Source organism: Prunus persica, chromosome G1 (genome assembly GCF_000346465.2).
Source record: "Prunus persica cultivar Lovell chromosome G1, Prunus_persica_NCBIv2, whole genome shotgun sequence".
In the NCBI taxonomy this organism is placed as follows: Eukaryota; Viridiplantae; Streptophyta; class Magnoliopsida; order Rosales; family Rosaceae; genus Prunus; species Prunus persica.
The window spans coordinates 7,585,639-7,598,358 of record NC_034009.1 but is presented as its reverse complement, the minus strand read 5'-3'; the positions used below and the strand labels follow the sequence as shown (position 1 = coordinate 7,598,358).

The 12,720-nt window shown below is 36.2% G+C and overlaps 1 protein-coding gene across 1 annotated transcript; it reads left to right on the top strand.

Annotated features, from left to right (window-relative positions):
- On the top strand, positions 10,428-11,396 carry LOC18790945 (RING-H2 finger protein ATL56). The gene has a single exon (XM_007223439.2). It carries the CDS (start codon positions 10,579-10,581, stop codon positions 11,161-11,163), a length of 585 nt encoding a protein of 194 aa, XP_007223501.1. The 5' UTR covers positions 10,428-10,578; the 3' UTR covers positions 11,164-11,396.

The following is a 12,720-nucleotide window of genomic DNA, read 5'->3' as shown; positions in this document are numbered from 1 at the left end:
GGGAGATATGATGAAGACATTGTCAATGCTTTGAACTATACAAGTCCTGCAGAAAGATAAATGACCAAACTGTTAAAGAAACTAAAACAACGGCGGTTTTCTGTTCTACCGTCGTCTTTTCTCGTCGTCTATATTAAGGTAAGATGGCGGTAGATTTATAATTACCGACGTAGATTATTTTGTTAAACGTCGTTAAGTGTACTACAACCGACGTGGATTTTATTTTTAAATTATAAATAGAGTTTTTTTTCCCGAATTCTTTCAGTTTTAGTTTTCAATTACAAAGCGTGATAAATAGATTTTTCTTTCCCGAGGAAATTTAAAATGAGGGAAATTAATGTTCTAGAATTTGTAAACTAACACGACGCAATATTACTAACCCGAGGAAATTATAAATAGATTTTGCTTTCCCGAATAAATTTTAAATTAATTCAGTTTGAAACAACGACGGTTTTTTGTTATGCCGTCGTTTTTAACTAACACGACGCAATATTTGTTTTGCGACGTGGAATCTTTTCATTTAACGTCGTTATGTTTAATATAACCGACGTGGATTTGAATTTTTAAATTATGAATAGAATTTTTTTTCCCGTGACCTTTCAATTTATTTTTCAATTACAGTGCGTTATATATAGAGTTTTTTTTTTCGGAGGAAATTTAAAATGAAGGAAATTAATGTTCTGGAATATGTAAAGTTTCTTTTTTGGAGGACAGATTTAAATAAAATAAGAATATAAAAACAACGACTATTTTTTTATTACTGTCGTCGTTTTTCGTCGTCTTAAGTAAGACTAAGACGACGTAATATATTTGTTTAGCGACGTTCATTTGTTTTTTAAACGTCGTTAGGTATAATATAACCGTCGTTGAAATTTGTCTCTCTGATTGCAAATTTGCAACGACGTTAGGTATAATATTTGTAGATACACAAACGCACACACATCATCAACTTCCAAAAAATTGTCTCTCTGATTGCAAATCTGTGTCATCTGTTAAGATTATGATGTGGAACAGAGTTCCATCTGGTAAGATTTCGTAACCCTTGGGATCTCAGACAAATCTGATTATGTCGGCGGTTTTCTATATAAACCGTCGTGGTTATTTCAATTCTTGTCATTAAGTAGATCTACCGACGTAGGATAAGAAAATCAAAGAAAAAAATTGTTAACAAAAATTCTTATTAAGACGACGGTTAAAATTAAAGGTACGACGTATAAAATGAATAAATACGATGTTAAATTTTATTGTACGATTTAAAGATAACGTCGTAGAACTATACGAGAATGACGTCGATATATTTATATTTTCCGTCGTTGTACATTAATTTAATACGGCGATATTTGTATTTTAAAGCCGTGGATTTGTTTGTAATTATACGGCGTCTTATACGAAAACCTCGTCGTGTTATTTTATGAGTAAAAACGGCGGTTTTTATTTAAATCGTCGTCTTTACTTTCTACGTCGGTCGATTCATAACTTCTGCCGTTCTTTGTTGGCATTGATTTTACACTGCGGAAATCGGTTTCAAATAGACGTCGGTTGTTTAATTAGGTACGTCGTTGTTTTTGAACAGCCATTTGAATCTCCATTTTTTAGTTGTCTAAGGTTGTATTACACGACGGTGTTTTTAGAACCGTCGTCTTTTTAAAAACCACGACGGTTTTCACTTAGACCGTCGTTGTTTTCTGGTCGTCTTTTTCACTTTTTGTAGTAGTGGAACTAGCACTCAAATGCGATTTGCTTATGTACAAGAAAACCATAAATATAAGTTTTTGAGTAAAATGAGACGTCACAATTTAGAAAGTAACAAAAGTTCCAAAGGTTTTCAGTCAAATATAAATTATTTACAATTAAATATTATCATTTAGGCAATAACTTCATATATAATTCAAACTTGAGTTTTTCTTTAGTTGCAGAATGACCAACAAAGCCAGTTTATTAACTTATTTTTTAAATTGAAATTAATTAATTAATAAACCGATAAAACGCATGTGCAAACCATTAAAATCTAAAATGAATGAGATTGAATTAATCTACCGTTTAGTTTGGAGTTATCCTACCAAATCTGTTCTTCACTCTAAATGCGTTTCACATCATCAATAACATTAGACTTATAAAAAGACAAACTTGTTATAGATTCTCCACCATTCTATAGCTTCGTTGGCAACAAAGTATATTTTTAAAAAATTTAAAACATGGCAAGGTTCACTGGTTATCTCACTTCTGCAATCTTGATTTTCGTGACTGCAATAATGATGATTTTGCCAGGACTAGCAACCCTAGCACCCTCCCCATCAAATTTTAAGTTCCTAGAGGAATGCAAATCAAGGCTTCATGCCGAGTGTGGAAAAGAAATATTCGTTACAATAATTAAGGAATGGTCTATTAGTGATAGTTGCTGCGTTGAGCTTGTATCAATGGGTCAATCATGCCACATTGCATTGATGAGCAGAGCTCTTTCGGGCCCTCTTGCCAAATTAAACAAGTCGGATACTTTGACCAAGAGTGCAGAAATTTGGAATCAATGTGTTAAGGTCTCAAAATATCTCTCTCATGCAACTCCTCCTTCTTCAGAAGAATAACTAGTCTCTGAGTTAATTATGTAATTGATTTCATATAGAAACATACTTAAGAATAAATGAAATCAGAGTCTTGAGATAGAGGCCTTAAATTTGATATTCTTATTCTCTTTTTACAACAAATCTTGTACATCTACAACGTTCATCAATCCTCCACCTCATCGCTTAAATTTATTGATTAGCGTTATACATATGTTTTAATGGATGACATCACTTTCATATTTATCTTCAAGTTAAGTTACAAAAAGCAAGGCTTTCCAACAAATAAATGCTTATAGATCATATTTAAATATTATGATTGTTAGTTCTTAGGGGTTATAGGAAACACTATATCATATATTATGAATTATATTATTTTATGAATCACTTAAACAAGATACATTTCTACTTATAAATATAATATCCTACAAAAGGAGGCGATGTGGGTTATAGTAGTTGTTGGTTGTGAAGTTTGTCCACTTTAGTTTTGCTTTATTATTTTGTTCATTTCAGTTTCCTTTTGGGCTTAGTTTGTATTGTGAAGTTTATCTAATGAAAGTCTTCTTTCATATTTTAAAAATAAAAATTCATAAAAATATAAGTTTTGAGTAAAATGACGCTTCACAATTTAGAAAGTAACACAAATTCTGAAGGTTTTCATTAAAATATAGAGGTTTGACAATCAAATATTTTCGTTTATCAAACATCTTGATATATAATTAAAACTTGAGTTTTCCTTTTATTGATATGTGATTATCACACCACTAATAAGAGTGCGTCAAACCCTGATCCATCTGAAAATCAAGCATAAGCCTTGTATGAGGTTATAAAAATTGAACAATTCAGATCATGAGTTTACATTGTGGTGTTGTTCCAAACGATTGGTTAGCGCCATATTATCTTACGAATTGGTTTAGAGATTGTGTGCTACTCAATGCGTAGACATTACAAAGGGAATGGAATTCCCTGATTGCTTTATCCAGTTGATCATGGGTTGTATTACATATGTTTCTTACTCCCTATTGATTCAAGGGTGTCCGCTGGGTCTCCTCACTCCTACTCAGGGTCTACGCCAAGGAAATCCCCTGTCATCCTATTTATTCCTTTTAGTGACTGAGGGCTTTTCATCCTCACTTCAGAAAGCCAATCAGGATTCTCGAGTTTTCGGGGTTTCTATTGTTCCTTTCGCACCTTCTCTTAATCACCTATTTTTTGCAAATGACACCCTCTTATTTTGTGATGCTGAATTTACCCAAATAATGGAGTTGAAGCGCCTCTTTAGTCTTTATGAAGCAACGTCGAGGCAGCAAATAAATTTTGCCAAGTTTGCTATCTATTTTAGCCCATCTAACTCTGAATCACCCCAAGCTCAACTCCAAGCTCTTCCGGTATTTCCATGCCATGAATGATATTTGGGTCTTCCTACTATAGTAGGAAAAAATAAAAAACAATATTCCGAGCTATCAAAGATCGCATTTGGAAGAAGATTTCAGGATGAGAAGGTAAACTTATTTCTAAAGCTGGGAATGAGGTGCCTATTAAGGCTGTGTGTCAGGCGATGCCAACCTATTCTATGAGTATCTTTCGTCTACTAGTTGGCTTATGTTCTGAACTTTAGAGTATTTTTGCTCGTTATTGGTGGTAAAAAAGGAATTGAAAAATGTATCCAATGGAAGAACTAGAAGGCTCTAAGCAAGCATAAGACTGAAGGAGGTCTCAGTTTTCAAGCACTTGTCTGTTTTAATCAAGCTTTGCTTGCCAAATAAGGGTGGCGTTTTCTGGAATTCCCCAATTCCCTCATTCCTCGGACTCAATATTTTTCAAATTCTGATTTTCTGCATGCTCAAGGCGGTCTGACACCTTCTTTTACCTAGCAGTCGATATTATGGGGTCGTGAACTCTTCTCTCGTGGTCTTCGATGGCTTATCGGTGATGGCTGACTTGTGAACATCTACATTGATCCGTGGGTATCTTACCATCTTACATTTATTGTTCAATATTCTCCATGTCTCCATGTGGATTCCAAAGTTAGTGCTCTCATTACTTCTATTGGAATGTTTCTGAGATCTACCATTTATTCACTTTCTCTAAAGCTGAACTCATCCTATTTATTCCTCTAAGTTGTGATACTGGTGATCGTCGTATTTGGCATTTTACACGTTGTGGTTGGTATACAGTTAAGAGTCGATATTAGACTGCTTTGGAATTTCAAGCTCAAATGGCCTCTTTGTCTCTGTCCGGGTCTTCCTCCTCCTCCTCTCAACAGTTATGGAAGCATCTATCCTCTATGGAAGCTTAGGGCTTGTTTGGTATTTGATTTTAGCCCAATTTATGAAACTCAAAAACATATTTTAAATCCAAAGGCCCAAAAACTTGTTTGGTAGGCCCATTTCTAAAAAACCAAACCCAAAACAAACTCAAAAAAATTCCTATTATTTAAAAAAAACAAATGCATTTTTCTTGAATTTTTTTTCTCGCATCGTTTGTTGTTGTTGGTTCGCTCGAGCTCACTTCACTGCTGGTTCTCGCTCAAGCTTTAAGCTTCCATAGGAGAAGCTTAAAGCTCTTTTGCTCCCTCTCTCTCCATCTCTCTCTTCGTCCTTCTCTTTCTTTGTCCCTCTCTCTCTCTACCTCTCTCCTCCTCTCTCTCATCATCAGTTCAAACCCTAGAAATTAGGGATTTCCAATATCAAAGGTCACTTTGCCTTTTCTATTCCTTTTGTCTTTTGGTTTCTCGATTTTTTTTGGATAGATGGGTTTTGTTTGTTAGTAATTTGAGTTTCTGCTTAAATTTGATAATGGGTTTCTTTTGTCTGGTAGAGAGAACCACCTTGCTTCTAGATACCAAGGGCTTTCAAGATTGAGAGGTACAAAGACAAAGAAATCTTTGGGGTTGAAGCTGAAATGGGAGATTCTGATGAATCCAAAGATCTCGACCGTCGTAGCATGGTTTAACGACAATCATCTCTCTTTCTCCTTTTACAATCTGTTTGGTTGCTGAGAACATTTAGGAGAAATGAAGAGAAAGAAACATTTCTTAACAACCACTAATCTAATGGAATATTCAATTAGGACAAATGTATTTGTTTGGTTTATAGCTTCATGCAGCCTGTATGATACTCAATTTTATTTTTAAATGGAATATTTAGTATCTTGTTCCTTGATTTTATTTGTCGATATTTATATATTAATTTATTTGTACAAGTAACTTGGACAAATATTACGTGTGGCTTTCTTTACAACAACAAATCTATGTTGCTCTATTGTTGTTTGTGGACTAAAGGACTATTCTTTAATTGTGTCATCATCGTTCAATATGTGATGTTGTTTTTTACATTGATTTCATACATAGTAGAGAGATGTCAAACAAGGACCTTAAAAATGAGCTTGATGATAAAGCTAATTGGCCAAAGCCTATTGAAGAACATTTTATTCATCTGTTATATGAAGAGGCAAAAAAGGCTTGCAAACCAATATCAGAAGCTCATTTCTCATATCTCATATCGGGACGGGTTGGGACCCAAACATGAACATTGTTCAAGCATCTGAAGAAGTTTGGGAATCATATCTCAAGGTATGCATATTGTTGTATAATTTGTCTTGTTTTGGTATCTAATATATGTGCATTTTCTAATCTATCTTGTTTTAATTTTACATAAGAACAAGTTTGCAAGCCGTTTTCGTAGCAAATGATGACCTCATTGTGATTTGCTTGGTGTGATCTTCAACAACAACACTGCCACTAGACAAATGCAATATGCATCTACTAATTTTCCTCCAGATTCTAATGTTAAAAAAGAGCTAGAAAATGATTTTCTTACGACTCGCACACACATAGGTCTTAATAGAGAAATTGGTGCAAGAGGCTTTAGTGAGGGAGATGAAGGAACTAGCAACAAGAACAAGCGTGCTGCTCTATTCCCCCAAAGTGATCTTCCCTCAAGGTCAAAGTCATCTAAAACCACCAAAATGGATGAAGCCATTGAAGCTTTGGCAAAGTCTCTTAATGCCAAGACTGAAGTTTCATTGGCAAGGCTTAAGCGTAAGAGTGAGAAGGAAGTATCCTCTCCATATAGAGAATTGAGCTCCGTTGAGGATTGTATGGAACTATTGGAGGCTGTGGAGTGAACGATGACGCTTATGTGAATTCTTTGGATATGTATACTAATTTGGATTGGAGGAAGATGTTCATGAAGATGTCAGATCCATGGAGAAGAGTGTGGCTCAATAGCCTACTAAAGTGAACGAGAATGAATGAGTCCTAAATTATTTAGATTGAATGATTAATTGAGCTTGACACTTATATATGATTAAGTGAATGAGAGTAAAGTTGTCTATTTTGTTGTTTGACACTTGTTTGATTAATGAAACACATGGTCTTCTTCAGAGTGTTCGACTTTTGAAAGACCAATCAAACTGTCTGACTTTGATTCCCATGTTCTTGTTTTGTGACCTTATTGTTCCATAAACTCAAATTTTATGGCTAGCACAGATCTATTATTGTGAATTTGTGATTAATTTATAGTTAGTGTTTAGTTGCCTAGCTGATTCTGATTCTGCAATTATGAGTTTAGTGAAGAAGTGAATGATACTTTTGATTAAATTTAGTGAAACATTTTTGGTTCAAGGGGATACTAACTTCAATCATTGGTTTAGAGTTACTCTTTTTCTTCTTTTTTTTTGGTTCAAAGGGATACTTTGATTAAATTTAGTGAAATATTTTGTCCTGATTGTTGTTAAGAGATTATTTTTCAGATTGTATAGTTGAGTTAGTGCACTACTGGTCTGCTGGTCTGCTGAAGGATATTTATCTTTGTTTACCATGTTTTTCTTATTCCTTGTTATATTTGTCTTTGTTATAGAGGATGGACTTAAATGAAGTTGACAATCGTCATTCAAGTTTTGAAAGTGATTCATCATCTCATTCAAGTTCTGAAAATGATTCATCATCTGATTTGGATGATTCACCTGGAGAGTTCCTTTTAATTACAAAACTAAATGCATATTACTCGCGTTTACCTAAAGAGCCATGTATGACTTCAGAACTCTCAGGTCGCCAATTTGTTATAGAGTTGTTGAATGGACATCCAGATAGGTTATTTGATTTTGCTATAATGAATAAGAACACATTTACGAACTTGTGTTCAACATTGAAGGGCTTGGATTTCTTACAAGATGATAGATCAATTTGCGTCGAGGGGTCAGTGTGCATGTTTTTGCATACTATTAGGCATACAACTCGTAAATAGGATGATTGCTGAGAAATCTAGACAATTTAACAGAATTCTCAAAGCAATATGTCAACTTGGTACTCCGATAATTCAACCTCCAAATTTGGACGTGACACCACCTAAAATCATGGAGAATCCTAATTACCACCTGTGGTTTAAGATAAATGTGATTAACTTAACTACTTTTTTTTTTCCTAATTATATAGTTAAGTACTGACATGTCATGGTTTAATTGTCACTTGGTAGGATTGTATTGGTGCTATTGATGGAACACATATCAGTGCATGGGCTCCTACATCAAAACAAATTCCATATCGAGGCAGAAAAATTAAGGTGACACAAAATATTATGTGTGCATATTCATTTAACATGTTGTTCATATATGTTTACACGGGATGGGAAGGAACGGCTAATGACTCAAAAGTGTTGATGGATGCAATAAGTTGAGAAGAGAACAACTTCCCATTACCTAAAGAAGGTATGAAATTATTTAAACATATCAACTTACAATATTTTTTTAATAATATATTTAAATGGAGTAAAATACTTATATTAATTGTTCTTAAATAGGAAAATATTATCTTGTTGATTCTGGTTATGCAAATATGCGTGAGTTTCTCGCACCATATCGTGGAGAGCGTTATCACTTGCGTGATTATAGAGGGAGAGGCAGACATCCAAGGGAGGCAATGGAATTATTCTACTATAGGCATTCATCACTACGTAACGGTATTGAAAGATGCTTTGGAGTGCTTAAGGCTCGCTTTCCTATTCTGAAGTTAATGCCAAATTATCCAATCAGGAAATAAAGACGTATTCCTGTTGCTTGTTGTACCATGCATAACTTCATTAGAATGCAATCAAGAAATGACATCATATTTCATCAATATCAAGCCAATGATCTTCAAGTGGTAGATGAAGAACACATCCATTTGCATGAGGACAATGCTAATGAAATGAGTGATGCTAGAGATCACATTGCCGAAGCAATGGATGGATTATATTCAGAATCATTAGTCTTATAATTTATTTAGTCTAGAATGTTTTAATTTAATATGTGTTATTGAAGATTGAAGACCAATTGAGCTTGTCGATCATATATGTATGGTATTAAAATATGGATGTTAAAATAGTATGTTTAATATAATTTGATAATGTTTATCAAAATATCTTAATTATAAAAAATGAAGAAAAAAATTTGTTTTCAAGAATTCAACCAAACAAGTTTTCAAATTTTAAAGATTCAAAAACAGTTTTCAAGTTGTATACCAAACAACTTTTTGAATCTTAAAAAATGGATTTGAGAACTCCTTGTTTTTAAGAAAAATTAATAGTTTTTGAGTTCCCTACTGGGATAGGATACCAAACAAGCCCTTAAAGTTTCACAAAAAATGCAACATTTCCTCTGGCGTCTCGCCCACAATGCTCTCCCTACTCGCGAGGTACTTCTTCAATGGAAAATAGTCCAAGATACTATTTGCTTTTGTTGTATGGATCCGACTAAAATTGTGATGCATGCTCTTCACGATTGCACGGTCAGTTCTTCTGTTTTGCGCCTAATGAGTTGGGCTCCACTTCTCATCACTTTACCCTGTCATGACACTGCAATTTGGTTATTGGCTGTATGGGATATCCTCCCTAGCTCACAACACTCTTTGTTTACTATTACTCTATGGTTCTTATGGAATGCCCGAAATGCAGCTTTGTTTTGGTTCTTCTGTCTTGCCCCCTAATCAAATAGTTTTTAGTGTAAAGAACTATGATGCTGAGTATGAGAAGATTTTATTAATCCTTCATAGGTGGTCTTCTTTGCCAATTCTTGATAAAAAGTGGTAATCTCTCTCTCGTTGTCATTTTAAACTCAATGTTGATGGTGCACTTAGCTTGAGTTTTGGTTTACGTGGGGTCGGTGTAGCGGTCAAAGATTCCTACGGTTGTTTTTGTGGGGCAATAGCGATGCGTGCTCCTAGCGTGCTGTTAGTCCTGGCAATTGAGTTGTATGCTCTCAAAATTGGTATTTCTTTTGCAGTGGATGCTTCTCTCACACCTCTCATTATTGAGTCCAACTCTTCGACCACCATATATCTAATCGTTCAAGAAAATTCCTGTTATGAGGCAGAAGGGGCTCTCATTGAAGATATTCGATAGCTCCTCGCTTCGTTCCCCTCCTACTCGGTCCGCTTTGTTCACCGCACAGCTAACGGAGTGGCAGATCGTCTTGCACTCTTCAATCTTGTTCAAAAGGCCTTGGATTTTTGGTTTTCTGACCCACTTCTTTGGTTACAGGATTGTCTAAATGAGGGCGCTCGTGAGTGTACTATTACTTGACTCTCTTGTAGTCTCGACATGTGTGGTACTCTTTCCTCTTCTGAACTTTTGTCCCATTAATTCCTTATAGAGGTTTTAACAAAATCACTCTATACATACTTTATCCTTGTATACTTTGATTTTCTAATAAAATCTATTATCTTCTGAAGAAAAAATAATAATAATAACCGTAAAAAAATATTTTGAGTATAGAATATACATGAATAGTTGCACTTTAGAAATATAAGTTTTGGGATTGAGCGCCAGTAGCACGCTGATTTGGTATACATGGGCGGCACACAGGTCCTTTCAATCCGAACCGACTTATCCACGGCCCACAAACCATGACCAAATAATGAATTAATTAAAATGCAGTATCTCCCTAACAAAAATATCCCCCGTCCCATTTCTTCCTCTGACATTCCAAAACTGGATCTTAAATAGAAACTCTCAACAACCTTTCATCAAAATCAAACACCACCATGCCTCCCTCCTCTGATCCCTACCGCCGCAACCACAATCATGTAATTCCACAGCCCCGGCCGCCGCCTCCAAAATCCAATCCAAAGCTTCTCTCTCTCATCATCAAAGCCCTGGTTATGACCTCCATAACCTCCCTCTTCTTCCTCTTCGTCGGCCTCGCCGCCATCGTCCTCTTCCTCTTCCTCGCCGCCGGCGCTCTCCACGGCCGCCGAGCCCAGTCACCCCTCCCCTCATCTGGGTTTTCCTCCAGACATCTCAAGGCCCTTACCCAGTTCCGCTTCAGAGCCCAGCCCCAATCCCAAACGACGTCGCCCTCGCCGACGCCGACGGACTGCGTCGTTTGCCTGGACTCGTTTCGCGATGGGCAGTGGTGCAGGAAACTCGCTGCTTGCAACCACGTGTTCCATAGGCGGTGCGTGGACACGTGGCTGTTGAAGGTGTCCGCGTGTCCGATTTGCCGTAGACGTGTGCGGTTAGATTCTGGGGACGCGGACGCGGTGGTTGGTTTGGATGGAGAAGAAGAGGCCAAGTACATGTGGAATTTTAATAGTAACAGTAATGATTTGAGGGTGAGGGTTTGGTAGGACTTGCAATGTAAGTTGTGCATATTTTGTAACATGCTTTAAGTTTAGCCTTTTCCTTAAGTTTTCTCTTTTTCTTTTTACTTTCAGTTTTCTAATGTATAATAGATGACCTGTGTTATTTTCTCTTGTGTTCTGTTTGTTTGCCAAGAAAATTTGATGAAATGGTACATTGGTTTGTTCGATTATGGAGGAATTTGAATGAATCAATGGTAAGATATGTTGTGGATGCCTTGTAATCTTTTGTTTGGAGTCTTGCAGTCCCACATTTCTGACCTAAACTTATCGAAACGTGGTTGATGATGCACGGCTTTGGTTTATGATATTCGCATATTCCAAAGGCTCCAAGTTATGATACCCTTCCTTCTTTTTATGTTTTTGTTTTGTTTTGTTTTTTGTCTCTCTCCCCTCTGCTTCTGCGTGGCTTTTACTTTTCACAAAATGCTGTTGTTTAGAAGTGTGCACGGTTCGGTTTGTCCGGTTATTTTGTCGGATCTGACTAATGAACCGACTAGATTGGTAAGCCAATCTCCAGGACGGGCACGGACCACGCCAAGGCCTCCGTCAAAACAAGTCGGTTCATCGAGAAATCCGGTGGTTCATAGGGCACTAGCTAGAAGGTTGGAGTGTTGGAACGGATGTGTTTTACATTATCTCTAGTGACAATGTAAAATAACCTTGTGGAGCTTTCACATTATTAGTGATAGTTATTAACTAGAGACATTTCTAGTACCATGGTCTAACTAGAGAAGAGGGGGTGTTTCTCACACACACAACTAATGTCATGAAAGTTTTAACCGTGCCTTTGGTCTGCAAGTCAAGGCTCTTTAGAATTCACATTATTAATTGTAAACTATTTGTACATAATTACCTCCAGCTTTTCTTAGGACAATTATATTTCGATTGGTGCCACAATGATAGGACGTCTAACTCTACGTCGTGAATTAGCATTTTGTTCTTCCCAAAGTAATGAGCCGAAAGTGAAGTTATTTTGTTTCCACTTGAGCTCTATTGTGACGTTATAAGATTGTGTCTCATACTTCCTTTCGAACACTAATATCTCTGGTGATACTCTTTTTAACAACAGAACCTAGAGGCTGTCACAGTAACCATGTAAGTGGTTGGTCCTTTTCCAACGTTGGTTACAATCCTTTGAAACTTTTTTGCAACCACAGATGTGGTATCACTATATGTAAAAAAGAATGATGGAAAATTAAAATCCGACGATGGGTTGGAGCAATTATAGATTTTTGATGATGTGACGACGAGTATGATTCAAGGAGCATAATAGATTTACATAATCTTGCACTGTCGCTTTATAAATCAATCCTGGATCAAGTGCTTGATTTGGATTAATGTGACCTAATCCAATGTCAAGAGGGGAAGCATATTCATAGTAGTTCTCATGGGCTTGAATTGGTGATAGAGTATTGTCCAAAACAATAGAAGTGGTAATAATTGCAGACTTAATAGAGCTGTAATGCTCCATTCTGGAAGTGCGGCTTTTAGTAGAGCCGCGAGTCCGGCAACATGAGGCAAGCAATGGATGTTCTCGAAACA